Source organism: Tasmannia lanceolata, unplaced genomic scaffold (genome assembly GCF_043159265.1).
Source record: "Tasmannia lanceolata isolate RefF3 unplaced genomic scaffold, GAP_Taslan_0.1 ptg000012l, whole genome shotgun sequence".
NCBI classification, from domain to species: Eukaryota; Viridiplantae; Streptophyta; class Magnoliopsida; order Canellales; family Winteraceae; genus Tasmannia; species Tasmannia lanceolata.
In genome coordinates this window covers 30,160,951-30,178,961 of record NW_027518689.1, presented here as the reverse complement: position 1 = coordinate 30,178,961, position 18,011 = coordinate 30,160,951, and the positions used below count along the sequence as shown (strand labels likewise).

The 18,011-nt window shown below is 38.0% G+C and overlaps 1 protein-coding gene across 3 annotated transcripts in view; it reads right to left on the bottom strand.

Moving 5' to 3' along the window:
- Window positions 1-2,699: 2,699 nt before the first annotated feature.
- The window catches only part of LOC143887178 (MADS-box protein SOC1-like), a 114,477-nt gene continuing 99,165 nt past the window's right edge, over window positions 2,700-18,011 (bottom strand). For 2 of the 3 annotated variants that reach the window (XM_077391280.1, XM_077391279.1), the window contains exons 4-8: window positions 3,679-3,740; window positions 3,464-3,563; window positions 3,319-3,360; window positions 3,138-3,179; window positions 2,700-3,064 (exon numbers count right to left, since the gene is read on the bottom strand). In XM_077391280.1, the coding sequence (XP_077247395.1) occupies window positions 2,909-3,064; window positions 3,138-3,179; window positions 3,319-3,360; window positions 3,464-3,563; window positions 3,679-3,740 (402 nt within the window). In that variant the 3' untranslated portion in view covers window positions 2,700-2,908. The remainder of the gene's footprint in view (window positions 3,065-3,137; window positions 3,180-3,318; window positions 3,361-3,463; window positions 3,564-3,678; window positions 3,741-18,011) is intronic. The other variant, XM_077391281.1, reaches the window with a different exon arrangement.

The window sequence follows — 18,011 nt, the reverse complement described above, 5'->3', positions numbered from 1 at the left end:
GGATTTTTTCCTCTCTCTTGATCATTTTAAAAATATACTTGAGCATCAAACAAAACTTGCAATATATTTGTGCTTGATATTTTGTTTTCTTCCCAAACTTGCTTTGCACTTACAAATTTCTTGAGTTGGGACACTTAGAGCTTTCACTTGCAACTACCATCATTGAAGAGCAATCAAGGATCTACAAAGAGCATCAAGCTTTCAAGAAGAAGCCAAGCTATTCAATCTTCACTTCTTGTATAGGTGGCTAGGGCATTCCTTTTTTAATTCCCTAGAGAGCAACCGCTTAGAACTCGGCGGAGAAGGAGAGTCTTTGTAAAGGTGTAAGGGCATCCTCATTTAATATCCCTTGGAAGTGTAACCGCCTCGGAGCCGGGCATCGTGGAGGTCTCCAATAGTGGAAATCCTTAAGGACGATCTTAAGAAGAGTGGAGTAGGGCTTTGCTCGAACCACTATACATCAGTGTGTTCTTTCTTGTCTTGCACTTTCATTATTGTTTTTGGTTTGGCATTTCATTTTGCTTTCAATTATATTTGCACTAACCAAATATTTAATTAAGTGAAGAAAAATTCCAATTAGGGTTCATAGGTAATTTTTCAAAAGGGCTAATTTAGTGTTAAAATCAATTCACCCCCCCTCTTGAGTATTTCAGAAACTCTGGTAACTATCCCCTTTTCATCGGAAGAACAAGCACGGGTCCTAAGCCTCAACCTAGGTGACGACTCTGAGTTTCTCTTTCTTGAGAAATCAGGACCGCGATCACGAGTTTACAAAAAACGCAGATCAATTAACACTCCTAGAGAACCCGATGTGGTGATCCCCTCACGCCCCGCACGCTCGGTAAAAAATCGGCCCCCACATTAAAGCACTCGTATGGTGGTATCACTACGAGTCTTGGAAATTCGGCAGAATGCCGATGCCCAGAGATAGCAGGCCCTTCGAGTATTTCTATCTCTACTCCTTCTCTTTGGTTGTAAAAGAAGTTAAAGCATATCGGAAGATATTTTCTGGGAAAATAAAAAACTAAGAAAATCCAAAGGGTTTTTGGTCTAGTTTGGATCTGATGAAATCTGAATCTTCTACCCCCTATTTATAGAATTTTTAGGGAAAAATTGCAAATTTAGATTTTATAATTTCGTTTTCATGAGAGGTAAGAGAGCTTTATATTATCTTCTGTTTTCCACAAGAGAGGAGATTAAGAAGGGATTGTGGAAAGGGTTGCAAGGGAAGAGATTAGGAATCGATAAGTGACTTATCAATTTAGGAGTCTATTGTAATCTTTCTGCATTTCTTGATTAGTGAAATTTTTCTCTAGATTGCAAAATCAACATATCCTAGAGGATTATGTTTCAAAAATGGAAGAATGCTTAGTGAAAACCACATTTGCTTGTTTGAAATTGAATTTTGATTGTTGCTCGCTTGGTATTCAAGTGTCTTTAATTGCTTGGATTGGTAATCATTAAGGCCCTATTCGTTTAAGATTATGACAACTAATGGTGAGTGCCAAATTGATTATTTGACTCAAATTTAAATGAAATTTTGAGTCCAATAATTGGCTGGGCAGTCTCAATTGGTTGCCATAATCTTAAACGAACACGAACTAAGCTTCTTGGAGGAAAATTATAGATAAAAATGGAATTCAATGAGACAACAGTGTTAAAGTTGATAACTTGATGATCCAGGTGCGTTCCCGTTACAAGCTTCTGACATATTTTTGGCCTATTAAGTAGCAAAATCATGAAAAATGATAAACTATAAAGTTGTAGACCTTTCTTTGTTGTTTCCAATTGATAATTAAGATCTTAATTTGGCCAAGTGGCTGGAGAGTTATGGCTAATTTAGTAGACTGTGCCCATAGGTCTTTGACTAATCAATGTTTCGAAGTTTCTAAGCTATTTATGATGCTTGTAAGTTGCTAAACTTGTAATGGGCAAGCTTGAATGTTTTTTGTCATGCATTTCTCTATTTAAAGTCCAGCAAACATCTGTAATGGAGTTTTTAGTGGACAAAAGAAAAGCTTTTCTAAGCACTTGCAAGAATTTCACTTCTTGTTATCTCTCTACAACCCTAAGGATTGCTTTCAGTATCATGCCTTGGAGATTTGCAAATTCGATTTATCGAAATAGTATGTTTGTCAAAAACTCAAATTTATCTTTGATCATGTTTCTGAAGGCTGATGTAATTATTAATTCACTTGCTAAGATTTGCTTGCAGAGAGGTTATTGTTATGGGGCAATTTAGCCCTTTGTAATGTATTCTTTTTTTGTTCTAACAAGTTCTCTATTTTTGTAAAAGAAAAATGGGATTAGACTTTGGCTACAAAATTAGCAGCGACAGCATTGCTATCAGCAAACCAAGAAGTCATCCTTTTTGGAGATATAATATGATGTGTGCACTAGAAGTCTACTATTTTTCAAAAAGTAGTGGATCCACTTCATAGGATGATCCAAACCGTTAATTTGTAGGGCCACAACTTAAACATGTTGTATCCCATAAATCATCTTCAGATGATGATCCTAACCCTTAGATCGATAGAGGTTTCTATATTGTATAGTCTCTCTACATATCGGAGGGTTAGGATCATCTTGTAGAAATGATTTTCTGGGTACTGCCTATTTATGTTGTGGCCTAACAAATGAACAATTAGGACCATCCTGTACTTTTTAAAAAATACTGGACTTCACACCCACGCCGCATATAAATTCTCATAAAAGAGTCCTCCAAATTTGGAATTTTTTCACCTTCCAAGCAAGTTAACAATGATACAGTACAATTATCTCACACGCTAAGTTATATCTAGTATTGGTTCTAATACACATACTTGTGCATTTATTTATACCTGGGCAAAAATTAGCCTTGCTTGAATGTTTTGAATAGTAGTTGAATTTTGCAGGATCATATCACACATCATCTTTGTTGGGGGTAGAGTGTCCTTCCACTTTCAGGCCTTCCAATGTACAATTCAGTCTCCACATCATGATGTTGAGTACTTTGCTCATAGGGCACAATTTCTCTCTCACTGGTAGATTGTTCTTGTGAGTGTATCTCACACTGAAAATGAATCTATGCAAAATCAATTAGCTTCATTCCATAATATGGGGTCATGAAAAGAGATCTATATCAACTTATCATTCACCTTCTTCGATAATATTGCATTTTGCTCCTCTAGACTTCTCTCCTGCTTTTGATAAAAAAGGCAGTTAGCAATCGTAACTATTACAGCATGAGAAGTCATATGTGAAGACATGCTTTTATTTGACTCCCTTGCAAAAAAGTTTAGAGTGCGTACATTTCAGAATCTCTAAGCTATCATTTACCTTTTCTTTGAGTTGCTCAATCTGCTCCGTAAATATTTGAGTCTGATGGAAACACAAAACCAAGGTTGTCAATAGGTTTGGGTGTTACATGCAAATTTTCAAAATGATTTTTTGGGTTCTGAGAGACATTCAATCTATGATTTACCTTTCTTCCTCTGATATTGGTTAGGCTTCTCTCCAGCTGGTTCTCTATTTGTTGCAGCTCTTCTATTGGACATGATTCCAAATTTTCTCCTAAAAGCTTCCTGGAAAAATATTCAAGATTCCAAGTTCAAAGCTCAAAAAACACAATACCCTGACATGAAATCTAGAAATATCATTTGTAGTTTATATATGAAAATTCCAAGATAGTCCTTGCACCGCTTCGAGACTTCAAGAAGCTCAATCTTGTTTGCCATTTGTGCGGTTTCATACTTCCAAGGCTGCATGCAAATCAGTTATTGTCAGAATAATTGGAAATGAATATATAGACATAAAATTAAGTGACAGTTCAAGTTGAAAACCCACTATTTTTTAATATATGTTAACAACTTCTTGAAGTCTACAATCCATGAGTAAAGAAATAACAAGTCCTAATTTGTTCAAAATAGAGAAAGACCTATATTTGGATCCATTGAAGCTCTCATTAATGTAATAACAATGAAAAAACTTTCCGTAGACCAATAAAACACTGGATACAGCTGAGAAATGTTGGAAATAATATCAGCCTCAATTTTTTTTCCTTTTGTTTTTTCTTTCAGCATCATCTTCTATAGTGCAACAAAGCCATTGCAAATCCATTTACAAATTCAGAAATAATGTTACGTCTTCTTTTGTTAACTATCATACAAGACCAAACTTGAGTTTTCATTTGCACTTGTAAGTTCTACTAGCTCTTTCTGTCTAAACAGGGTAAGAAGTTTCTTCTTCATTCACTCAAACTTTTGGTAACCAGCCCATACTTTTCAAACCACTATATGATAGAGAAATGACAATACAAGTGAAGCTAATTTTCATTTTAGTTTTGTGCCCTCTTCTTAATTAATCATTAAACGGACATCTGTCGGCAACGGGAGTCAACCATCCTAGCAAGACGTCAGATCAATCCCATTAATCCTGGTCCGATCCGAACGGATCTTGTTGGATGAATTGATCCATTGTTATATGGCCCTAATTCTTAGTGAATTTCTTCCTACTCGGACTCACCTACTTCCTTTGACTACTCCTTAGATATGGTGGAATCAAATTTGTTTGGATTCGAAGTGGGCATAAAATTCTCTTTTCATTAATTGTCCCAAACTTATTAAATTTTAGGCTAAACCAGGAACATACATAACATCATGAATGAGTTTCTTACCAGTTTTGGTGTCACCAACAACTCCTTTTATGAAGTCACTGTTAAGCATCTAAAATTTGAAGCTTAATTGTGACGTAGGAAGTCACTGTTATGAATTCTAAAATTTGAATGAACTAAGATGGGTCAAAATATGAACTTGGATGCCTACAAAGATTAAGCTTGATGAATTTTCAATCTTATTAGTTGATATCATGTAAAATTCATCTACCTAGTTATAAGAGATATATCCTAAGATTAAATTTTCATAAATCATTGACTAATTGAAAGAATCCCTCAAAACTTAAAATCTTATATCATTTAAGGAAAATCAATATTGAAGTTAGGTTTAATGTGCAAAATTCATATGATTCATCTCAACCACTCATTGAACTAGTAAATACTAATCATGTTAATAAACTTCATATGATCATCTATGTTTGATATAAATAAACATTTAAGTGAAAATCACTTGTTTTGGTGAACTCCAAGAAAAACTTGAAATAAACAAACAAGTGATAATGAACTTTTGAAATAAGGGAAATGCTAAGATTTTTTGATCTTTTAAACCCTTCAAAATGTACCAAAAGTGCAATAATGGAAGCTTCAAACATGCTAAATCTATGTACTTTAGAGACTAGTTCATGGAGATTGCCATCTATGTTGATTATTGATTCTCTATGATAAATATACTAAAAATGTTGAAGAAAGGGGAAACATCAAATGTTGATATCTCTCAAACCCCATCAAGACAATCTAATGAAAAATATTTGAACCAAAATTGATGTTTATATGGGTGATCCATGTATATTGAAATTTACAAGTTAGATCACCATATGTATGTATCTTATAAGTTTAAGGTGTCTCTCATTAGTGAAAATCTCTTGAAAAATCCTTAGCTTTTGAGCTAATCCCTCAAAACTAAAGAGAAGTTGATATTGGTTCAATATAAGAAATCTATATGATTTATCTTATCCTCTTACTGAACTAGTCATGTCTTTAAACTTTATATGATTATATATATTTGACATGAATACTATGAGTGGACCTCACTTGTCTTAAAAAATTCTAAGATCTTAAAATATGCAAACAAGTGAAATTTTATTAAAGAGGGAAAATCAATTGTTATATTTATTGAATCTCTTTAACTAATGGGAGTTGATTCAAATTGATATATATTTTGCCTATTATATATGTGTGATCTATGTGTATCAAAAAATTACACTACTTTCAAACTAGATCACTATATATCATGTAAGTTTGAGCTACTTGAAAGCATTCCTTAATACACTCAAAATTGCATTTCATGAGATTATGGTCATATAGCCTAACTTGTGCCTAAAAGTGAAATATATAACCTAGAAACATGTGCTTTAGGCTAAAATTGATGTCAAATAAGATCTAGTTGGTTTCTATAGAAAAATTAAATTGAACTAGTTATCTTCATGTCTTCACACTAGGATAAAGTTGCTTATTCTAGGATAGAGTCTCATAATACTTGTTATCGTTAGCTATCCTTGGTATCTTCGTAACTGTGTTATTATATATCACTCTATATGTACATTACTACCCCTTGATTGGTATTAGCTGCATGGTAAAGATGTTAAACCTTAAAGTTAAAAACTATTCAATAGGTGCTATGCATTTTTTCGAAGGAACAGTAACATCACTTTAATTAAGATATCTAATTCCTTTGGCTTCTAGCCATCATCTAAACCATGATCGGTCTTATATGTCTTGTATATATATATATATATATATATATATATATTGACATATTTAGGGGAGCATGTTTTTGCTAGGGTAAACTCATGATTTCATTTAATATTTTGATCCGTAGCAAACATGCAATTGTTGCCCAAGGGTTCACCTTCAATTACTCACATGAAGACCCTTGGAGACTATATTTAGGACATCTTTTTGGATTCACACCATGTATGAGTCAATAATAAAGGGGGAGCTTTAATGTTATATGTGTCCTATCTTGGACTTATCATATGTTTCCTCAAGCATATATCTCTTCACATATGATAAGTACTCACATTTGAAGCTACATAGCTTCATTTGTGCTGTTGGGCTTGTCTTGTGTCCACATTCTGAGAACATCTCTCATATTTGGTATCGACAAAAGCCCTTAACTTGTGCTTTAATTTCATATCTTTTTCAAGTTTTAAACTAATCTTGGATGGCCTCATGTTGTATATCATTTTTGCCATTGATAAGTATCTCTTTCCAAGTCTAATCTTGCAAATCTCTTAGAATTCCATTCATAGGGTCTTGTGTCATTGTAATAATTCATTTCCTATGAATAGACTATCTTATTATGTTCTTTACATTACATTTGTACCCATTCTCCATGATAAGTATCTTTGGCTAAACCCTTATTGTCATCTCCTTAGCCATTTTACCTTGTCGTGCCTTGACTCTTATGTTCTATCCAAGGCTAATGACAAATAGTTAGTGGGAGAGCTTACTTGTCTTATCTTTATATTTATATGGACCATTATAGTGTGTTCACATTATCCATTACCCCTGTAATTGAGCTTTCTTTGTTAATCTTACAGTATAAACATAACAAAAAAAAGAAATTGTTTATCATGAACTGTGCTTGAATTTTCTTGTTAAATCTCTTACGATAAGCATTTGGAGAGCTTAAATTGACATATCATTCATGTTCTCAAGGGCCATAGAATTAGTTTGTGGTATTTTTATATGCGTTGCATGTGCCCAATCCATATAGCTCTTTAGCTCTTTTCATTTGACTAAACATAGGCATGTTTTATAATTGTCAATCTATATCTCTATGTTTATCTATTTCTATCACTTGTATTTCAAGATTGATTATCCTATATTCATGATAGTTTTCCAGTAGAACCTTCAACGTCATATCTTCTCAATCATTTTGCTTGTTATGCCTTCTATTGTGTATGCATAACAAAAATTTAGGAGGAGTGTTTAACTGTCAAATCTTGTATGTTCATAGGCTTCATAGGGTTGTGTTTAGAATGCTCATACTACTAAATACCCTTTGATTGTGATTAAATTGCTTATGTTTACTTGCCTTATAAAAAAAACGGGTGCTTACTTTAGTTTCATACACTACTTCACTCTTATCATGCATGTTTCACTTTAAACATCTTATATTCATGATAAGTAGATAGGGGGAGTGCTCATTGCACATCTCGGTATTATATTTTGAGTTTTCACTGTTGAAACCTCCCTTTTTGTAGCTGCCAAAAGGGGGAGAATTTTGGAATTGATTAGGTAGTTCATATTTTATATGCATCACTTGATTTATATTGTCTATTTACACTTGTGCATATAGTGAGGGGGAGTATTAAACTTCATTTCTATAATATTTGTCTATCTATTTTGGTATCTCCTTCCTCTTAATCAATTTGGTTTGCCATCATAAAAAAGGGGGAGATTGTTAGCCCAAGGTTCTCTATGGGTTCAACTAGTCATCTTTTGCTTGTTGTTTTGATGCTAACAAACCCAAATTGATTAGTCACTATGGACTAATGTGTTGCTTTGTAGTGTTGTGCCTTAGACAGTAACTTCACATGTCATATTGCCATTACACAACACAAAACAACACATGGCTCAAGGATCAACATGCACGAACGAACCAAGTGAGCTTGATGATGTCCAAGCATAGAGCTCAAGTTGAGGATCCCACAAGCAAGCCTAGCATATGCCAAGAGGAGCTTGAAGTTGAACAAGTGTTAGTGACTATCTCAAGCATTCAAAGTGAAGAATCCATTCAAGAGTGAGTCACATGGCCCAAGCATTCTCAAGTGTTCACTTACAAGCCAGGAGCACAAAGAAGACCTTTGAAGCCAATACGATCAAGGGTTGATACACCGAAGGCAAGCAAGACGACGTGGACATCACACCCGACCTATGGAACCTTGACGCGCACATGTTGAAGGTCAAATGAAGCCAATGAAAGGAATATTGAAGACCCACGAAACCCAGAAAAGAAGCTGCTACTCATGAAGCTTAGATCCTATGCTCTCTCTTGGTTGATTAGGTATATGGCACTTAGGGAGTCCTAAAATAAAGTTAGACATCTCTAGGAATCGCACTCCCTATAGTAGGTTCAAGTCCGTAGTAAATTTCCTCAAAAAATATAATGTTTAGTATCTAGAGGAATTACGGACGTCCGGGATATTGGCGGACATCCGTCCGCACCTCAGAAAAATAACCGAGGAAAATGCGGTCGTTCGGGAAACTGGCGGACTTCCGTCTGAACCTTGTGATTTCAAATGAAATAACTGAGAGAAATGCGGTCATCTGGGAATCTGGCGGACGTCCGTCTGCACCCTGAAAGGGTGGATAAAAATAACCGAGAAAACGGACATCCGTGGACGGACTTTGGCACGCGTCTTAATTTCAAACGACTATATTTTTCGGACGTTCAGGACTTCGTCCACGATGCATTCAAAAGCCAAAAAATTAGGGTTTCTTGGTGACTCTTTATTAAACACCTTTTGGAAAACCCTAAACATATCTCTTGCATTCTAAAAACCCTATCTACCTTCTTGCAAAGTTTTTTAACTCTCACCAATCTTATTTTTCTATTGAATGTGAGATTTACCTTCATTTAACTCTCTCTAGTGTGCCATTACATTTGTACTTGCCTATTGAAGAAGCTTGAGAGCATTTACATTCTTTCTACCATTGTAAGAGAAGGGTTGCTACCCTTGGAGTTTAAAGACTCGAAGATAATGGCTTTAATCTCGGCCGTTAAGGAGAGATTGTTGGCGAGTGTAGAGGACGCGGAGCCATCCTCTTGTTTGTAAAGAAGGGTTGTGACCCTTGGGGAGTTTAAAGACTCGAAGAGAAGGCTTTAATCTCGGCCGTTAAGGAGAGATTGTTGGCGAGTGTAGAGGACGCGGAGCCATCCTCTTGTATCAAAGTTGATTTGTAAGGAACCTTGAAGCCGGGCGTTGTGTGGTCTTTGAATAGTGGATAACCTTGAGTGCGACCTCAAGAAGAGTGGACGTAGGCCTTGGGTTTGAAGGCCGAACCACTATAAATCTTGTGTGTATGTTCTCTCTCTGTGTGACTTTACTTTATCTTGTTGTGATGTTTTTTCTTTATTTTGTGTTACTTGCATGAATCATTCACAAAATATTTGTCAAAAGAACCAAAGAGAGTAGATCAACTAGGGTTCTACCAAGTATTTGATAAAATGCCTAAAAGAAACCATTCATCTTATTCCTTTATCTTGTTGTGAGATTTGTATTTTATTTGCAATCCTTAATCATCCACTAAGTATTTTGATAAAATATTAAAAAGGAATAATCAATTAGGGTTTTCAAAAGTCACCTAACAAGTGTTTGTCAAAAGGTCTAAGAGAAGATATTCATTTAAACTATTGAAAACTAATCTTGTAAAAGTTTTTAAAAGGATAAATTTTTTATAAGACAACCAATTCACCCCCCTCTTGGTTGCCCAACTGGGATTTCAGCCATACAGGGCCTTACTCAAGAGGCAGACTACTAGCGGGGGAGTTCATGTTAACGACAAGAGATAGTCCCTAAAGGGTTCTCCATGAATACCTCTTCTTGCAGGTCACCATGTAAGAAGGCATTTTTTACTTCCAATTGGAAGAGAGGCCAGTTCATGTTAACGGCAAGAGAGATTAGAACCCGGACAGACGATGGTCTAGCAAGAATAATTTTTCCATACTGTGGTGAGAAGGTTGAGGGTGAGTATAGTCCCTGGTTTCCTCCCTCCTCCCTGGGTGAGGGTGAAGGTTAGTTCATTCTTGCTGATAGTAATGGGTTAGTTCTCAGGTGGTTTCCTCCCTCGTCCCTGGTTGTTTTTAGATTTTTAGTTTCAGCAATTGCTCTGATCATAGTTCATTTCAGAGTATAGCCCATTTCAATTTCAGTTCGTAGTTCAGTTCAGTTCTGGTTCATTATATCAGTTCAGTTCTGCTTCGTTTCTGCCATGGAAACTCCTGATTCGGTCACGATGGTGAATGATCCTTCGGATGATGATTTCAGAAATGATTTCTCCTTTCCGATTCGGAATCATTGGTCCCCAAGAGTTATCCCTAAAGCTGATGAAGGTTCGTTGTTAGACTCAGATCAGGGTTTGTAGCCCTCTTTCAGAGAAGTCTCAACCTTCTGCCCCGATCCTTCCTCATGAGGAAAATCCCTCTCCCCCTCAATCGAGCTCTAGTATACCTTCAGAATCTCTGGACTCTTCCAAGAAGAAAAAGGACAAAAAAGTAGGAGACAAGCTAAAGCTCAATATCAGCAACACATTTCTGAGGAAGAAGAGATTTATCTTGGCTATGAAGACTGGTCTTTGATTTCGTCTGAGGAAAATGAGCAGGTTCTGATAGCTGAAAATGATTCTCCTCTCTCCTCGCATCTTGAAATCCAATTTCCCCTCCCAATCTCCCCTCAAATTTTAGTTTCAAATGAAGCTTGTTTAGTATTCGCTGCAGCAAACTCTAAGTGTCTTGATACTTCAAGAGGCAGGTATGTCGAAGCTTATCTAAGCTCTCCCCCAGAGTTCTCTTCCTCTCAAAAATCAAGCACTGTATATATGAGGCAAGATGCTTCTTCGGGGCCGATATCTTCCATGCCCCCTTCCTGTTCAGCGGGTAAGGAGATTTTCCCTCAAATCTCCTCCAACTATATCAAGCCCGTGGTGGTCCAGCATCCGGTGAAGTCCCCTCCTTTGGCGTATGATGAATTCTCTACTTCGATTGGGCTTCGTCGAGCTGCTCCTCAAGTTCAGGCTCCCATCAGCCCCCCTTCAAATGGGCAGATCATTCCTCCTGTTGGTCCCAACTGCTGGAAAAGCCTCTTTGTGGAACCTTCTCTTCCTGCAGCCCATCTATGCTCGACCATATCATTCCAGAGGAAGCTGAGAAATCCAGTATGGAGCTTCTCTTCAAAGATTCTGAAATTAGTGAATCCGAAAAGAAATGGGCAAATTGTTTATTTGGATACTTCACTGGAAAAAGGCCCTATTTTGTTTCTCTTTTAGAGAAAAACTCTGCAGGAAATGGAAGCTAAAAGGCTCCCTCCACATGTTCACCTTGGAACATGGGTTCTTTCTTTTTAAATTTTCTTGTGCTGATGAGTGCACTAGGGTGTTAGAAGACTCTGGTCAGAACTATGGACGAAGACCTCTGATCCTCAAAAGTTGGTACCCAGATTCTTCGCCGGAAAGGAAGTCTCACGGAAATCCCGATTTGGATCAGACTTCATGGGCTTCATCTAAAATTTTGGACCCATCATTGTCTGAGTAGGATAGCTAGCATGATTGGACTCTCATACAGCAGAATGCACGAGGCTAAATTTCGCTAGAATGTGTGTGCTAATTAATGCCGATCAACCCCTACCGGATTCTATCAAGCTTCGGACTTCTTCAGGAGAAACTTTGCAACAAATAACTTATGAATGGAAGCCTGGAGCTTGTGCATCCTGTAAAAACTTTAGTCATCCCACTGAGGATTGCCCCCTTCGCCCGAAGCAGGTGCATGATCATCCAAAACAGGTTTGGAGAGTTGTCCATAAGAACACAGCATCTGAAGCAAATGGAAATATTATTGCCCCCATCTCAAAGGATGATATTTCTGAGATTAATAGAATACCATTAAATCATCCCTTGGATGTGTCTCCTTCCCCTGCCGAAGCCCCTGCCAAGCACAATAACCGTTTTGCTTATCTTGATACCATTGAATCATCTCCCACCGAGATGCCCAATGAGCAGATGGATCGCCGGGAAGGTGGTTTTTTAAACGGAAGTAGCTCAAAGCCTCAATTGGACTGCTCTAGTTCAGGTTTAGTCCCTCCCTCTATCCCCATTTCTTCTGCTGGGGATTCATGGCATCTGGTATCCAAGAAGAAAGGGAAAATTCTTCCATTTGTGAACACCCTGCCTGGAATCAGATCCCCTTTTCGTGGGCTCATTCCTGGAAATTATAAGTCTTGAGAGGCTTCATTATGTGTTGCCTCCTCCCAGCTTTGGTTTGGTTCAAGGCCCTGCGCTGCTCTTGGATTATCATGGCTTGGTCCCCCTTGCTGCTGTTTTGTTGGAGCCCTTTTTTGCTTTGGATGTGTGGTTGTTTTTTTTGGCTCCACTTTTCTTTGTTCGGCTCATCTTTTGGGCCTTTTCTCTTTTGTTGTTCTCCCCTTCCATATGTGGTAGGGGTTGTCTGTTTTGCTCTTCATGATGTATCTTTTTCTTTATATTAATATATCTGGTAGGGGTCTGCCTAACCCCAGCTTACCCATCAAAAAAAAAAAAAAAACAAGAAGAACCCGGACGGACGGAATTTTCGCCACAAGGGAGAAAATCTCCTTGTAATCAACACCAAATATCTGTGTATAACCCTTAGGAACCAACCATGCCTTCAGCCTTTCAATTGTCCCATATGGTAGGTATTTCACTGTAAACACCCATCTACGCTTTATTCTATTTCTTATGTTATCTCGTCTGCTCACATTTCACAAAGTTACTTATGGTATGGTATGGGGGATGGGAGGGGGTGTGCGAAAGTGGTCTGCCTAATATATCTGGTAGGGATCTGCCTAACCCCTAATATATCTGGTAGGGGTCTGCCTAACCCCATACACATGGCCCACACATTATTGATGTGTTACACATACACTAGTACATACACACACATCACTTGCACACATCTTGGCCATTGTGGTCTCCACACACACGAAAGTACCCTTTGTCACTTCCTTGCGTTGCGCCCAAGCTAATCTTGACCGTTGATCTACATCCAAGCCACGCCGTGGCTACTTTGTCTCAAATCTTTGCCAAATAGTGCATTGACTGGGCCCGATCTACATCATACACCCCCGCTTAAAAAGAGGTTGTCCACAAGCTTGCGCCTTCCGCCGCGAAAGGGAGCGCACTCTTTCCGATCCTTGTTACTTGTTCTTCATGTCCCCAAAATTTTCATCAAGCTGTTTAACTTTACTAGTGTGCTTACAGATTTGTAGCCACTACTTTTCACGTCTAAGAAATTTCATGTGCTCTGGCCATTGATCCAAGTCTCACTTATCAAAGCTTTTGAGGAGTAATGCCTAATTGACTGTGCTTCTCATTTGCTTGTTGTTCAGCTTAGTTATGAACTAGATTGAACTAGAAATGATGCTATGCTGATCATTTTCCAGCTACATTGCTTCTCGTTCAGAATTCATCAATTCGTGAATGGTCTTGAGAGAAGTAAACCATCCATTGCAGCAAGCAGTTGCACTGTCTGCTCAAAGCATGTGAATAAAGATGCTTTTGGAAATGATGGTTCTGCTCAAATTTCTAATTGCGACAATGCTTTCATCGAGTTATGTGCATCAGGGTTAAGCTCTTCAAAAACTCACAACCAGGTTCTTCTCCTGGGCTACTGCAACTAACTCCCATCAAGGTTAAGCTCTTCAAAAACTCACAACCAAGTGCACCAATTCCCACAGTATATACTCTGTCCCTTCCAGTTTCTTTTGAGACTTAGATCCAAACATCGAGTTATGTGCATCACAACAGCTATTAAACTGCTTCAAATCACGAGGCTCCAAAGGTTCAATTGGAAGGGAATCAATCGAGTTCCAAGTAAAAGAAGAACTGAAGAAGCAGATAAAGCTTTCCAACGCAAGCTTTCACAAGTCATCAGGCTCCAAAAGTTCATTGATACTAGCTGCCAAAGTTATAAGCCTCTGAACACCCGACTTTGTTCCAACAACAGGAAAGCGCCCCTTTAGCTATCTGGATCAGCCAACATCTAGATGCATCCACCAGACATAATTAGGAGTATTTCATCATGCGAATCCTGAAACAGTATGTCTGCCATGGATGGTAGGCTACAACTGCAAAGCATCATAAACTGGAGTAGCTAAAATGAGTGTCAATTACACCCATCAAACTGCACTACTATGCAACATACACCTGTGTCTGTAAATCATTACCCAAAAGCCTCTGTTCGTGGTATGATTTATGCTTGTTAACACCTTTATTCTGGTTCCTTCAAGAGTAAGATTGTCCGGGATGTTCGGAGCCATTTCCAACAGATAGCCACTTTGAGTCCGAACACACACTTGGCGGTGTAATTGTCATGTGCTTGCTGCCCGAATTACCAAACTAGTTTCAACTCATGATTTCTTGATACCCACAGTTGCTGTCTTTTTTTGTTTTTACTAGTGTTTGCATCAAATTACTTACATATGGGGAAGATAAAATCAAGACAATATGGCAAAACATATGGCAACACTAGGCTTAGAACTGGAGTTCCAGCATAAAAGAAAACACCACCCATGATTCAACAAACACCTGTCGTAGTCATTCCACTAGTACCCAAAATTTCCAATTAAGGATGAAGTCTTTGAGAGCAAAGTTTCCAAGTCAAACTAGCTAGTAGATCTGACCGTTGCTATTGTTGCATTAATTTGCGTTATGTGGGTGTGAACGCTCATGCACATGAAGTTGCTTTCAACAAGTAGCTCTAAGTGGCTGAAAAGGATTCCAAGTATCAACCTTAAGTGGTTTCCATAAGGCCATCAGGTGACACCAATTTTGATGCAGTAAGTTGCACAAGGATGAGTTTATGTTCAAAATTCCACTATGGCTTCTCAACTTCCTTCAATTCTGAGCCCATAGCTAGGCTGGCTTATTTGGCTTCCAAGTGGAACAACACCTCAGCCACACACTCAAAGGTTGTTCTTTAATGTGGATAGTGTGACTTTGACAATACACATGTTCGGTCCCATGAAAGTGCAATTCTTTCACATGAACTTAATCAAACGCCACTCATGCACAAACTAAGGCAGTGATGTAATACAAATCAGTACAATGCAAACCTTGACGGATGTCGCGTTTGGATCAGCTTACATCTATGTGACGGAACATCATTTGTATAATCACTGAGATGGAAAAGAAAACATCGTCCAGTCCTCTAAGTTGCAATTCGGTAAACACTTGAAACTCACAATTATAATGAAGTGAAATCCAATTCAAAGGCAATTGAAAATAGGTAGTAGCTCAACGAGCACAACTCCTTAATTTTACCAACAGCGACTATCTTCTCAAGCTGAATTACTAAAACAAATCATTTGCATGTCCTTCTCTAAATTTTCTAAACAAGGAATCTTCGATGGATCCTCATAGACATTTCAACAAGTATTCATTGCGCCAGTAGCTGATGCGATTTAAAGAAGGCAATCAAAATCAGCACAGTAACAGATGCTTGGAATAGGCTTTAGAAGACAAGTTGTATATACCAAAATTCAGTCTATAGCTAGCAGCTCCGTCAAAGCAAGTAGAATTTTGCTCAGGCATCAAATTAGTTTCCTCCATCTTAATCTTCTAAACCAAAAATCAGCTACATGCAAGCCTTCTCTTTGGGATCATTCAACAAGCAGTATGTAAATACCCGAAATACCCTCCCTCCAAAATTCGTCCCCCTCTTTTAGTGAGGGGCATTTTTGTCTTTAAGAGTTAGAATCTGATTAGGGCTTCTTTAGAAAATCATATAAATACTTCTTTATGAGAGATTAAGAAACCCTAAACCATCTTTGCAGCCCTAAGAAGAGATCTTCATGGAGAAAGAGAGGAAGAACGTGATTCAAGAAGAGAGATCGCGAACCGAGGTAAGATTTACAATCTTTAATGGTTAAACGAATGAAAAGAACCCTAAACTAGGGATTTGATGTGAAAAGAGATGTGATTAGAGCCTTGATTTTAATCTATGGCAGACTTCATGGTAGATCTTGGATTCCTTGGGATTCGTTTCGTGTTGAATCCCCAAAGAACTCAAGATCAATCGTTTATGTTCATAGAAACCCCAATATTGGAGGATTTAACTTAAAGTTGAAGTTATGATTGTTAGAAATTGACCACAGTGATTCAGAGCGTGAAATTGGGTTCGGCGGGTTCCTTTCGTTGATACGAATCCATCGGATTCGACCTAGCGCAATTCGGAGTCCGGATGAAAAAGATATGATCCGACCTCGCACAATACCGAATCACAGTCCGGATGACTGTGATTCCGTATTGAAGTACGTAATTTCGTACTACCTTAGTGCTGCGATTTACCTTTTTGAATATTATGACATTGTTGGTTGTGAACCCCAAACTTTCTAAATTGTGAAACTATTGATAAACTTTGAATCTTTATTTGGATCTTGCATGCTCATCCCTTTTGCTTTCTCAAATATATGAACCATCAGAATATTGAGTTATCTTTATTGTGAAACTATTTTGGAATCAAGTTGAAACACTTGCCTTGAACTTTGAATACCTTCTTTCGAACTGTGTAAACTTTGAACACCTATTGAGAGGCTTAGGTTATGTGAACTCAGAAAAGACCCCCCCGAGTGGGGCATAGGCATTAGCTTTTATGTGAACTGTGATCCCGCCAATGAGGGACAAACGTTGGCCCTGTCGACAGGTATGTGAACCTAGGAACTAGTTCCGACACCGTGGGCGGTCAGTGTAAGCAATGACTCGCTTTGTGGACCCATGGGCAGTCGGAGTGAAAATAACTTGCTTTTTGGACTAAGCTGATAATCTCAGGGTGGTATCGGACCCATATTGATTACCTTCAGTGACCCCTTGAATATTGTGGCCTTCGATGTGATACTTGACTTGTGTCCTTGCGAACCTTTCCTAGGGTTGTGAATCCTTCTTTTGTAGCATGCAATGATCCCACTTTTGTAGTGCGTTTTTATGTACTGAGCTTTTCAGCTGACTGTGGTTATCTCAATATTTTTCAGAGTTCGATCCTCGTGGAACCGGCGGGGAGGCTCAGGAGTGACCATGATATTTGGCTATCGTTATCTTCTAGTATTTTATATTATTTAGACAGTGAGTATTGTTTAGCACTATTGAGAATATGTCATTTGATTACGTACTTTGGTTTTATGGGATTATGGGTTAGGTGAAAGATTTGGAAAGTGATTGAGATTTGATTATTGGATTAATGTAAGACATTTAAATTTGGATATTTAGATTATTTGGATTATTGCAGATGGTTTTGATCTTTGTTTTACTAGCCTTGTATAGTTGTGAAGCTTGCTTTGCAGTTGTACGGCGTTGTCGCACCCCTAAGCCTTGTGTATTGATTATGTATGTATGTGTATGGCTTGGGGGCGTGACAGAAAAGTGGTATCAAAGCCTAGGCTTTAGGTCCTAGGTAGAATATTTGAACAAAGGATTTTGGTATTGAGATTTGGGGATTTAGGCAAGGAGCAAATTATGAAGCGCTTGATAGATTTGTGTGTTCCAGGGACGCCTGGGAACGCATAAATCAGTCGCGTGACCAGGGCCTAATTATAAATTCAAATGCACCTGGGGACGCTTGGGAAGAATGCGAGTTTGTAATTGGGTATGAATCGTAAGAAACTCAAGT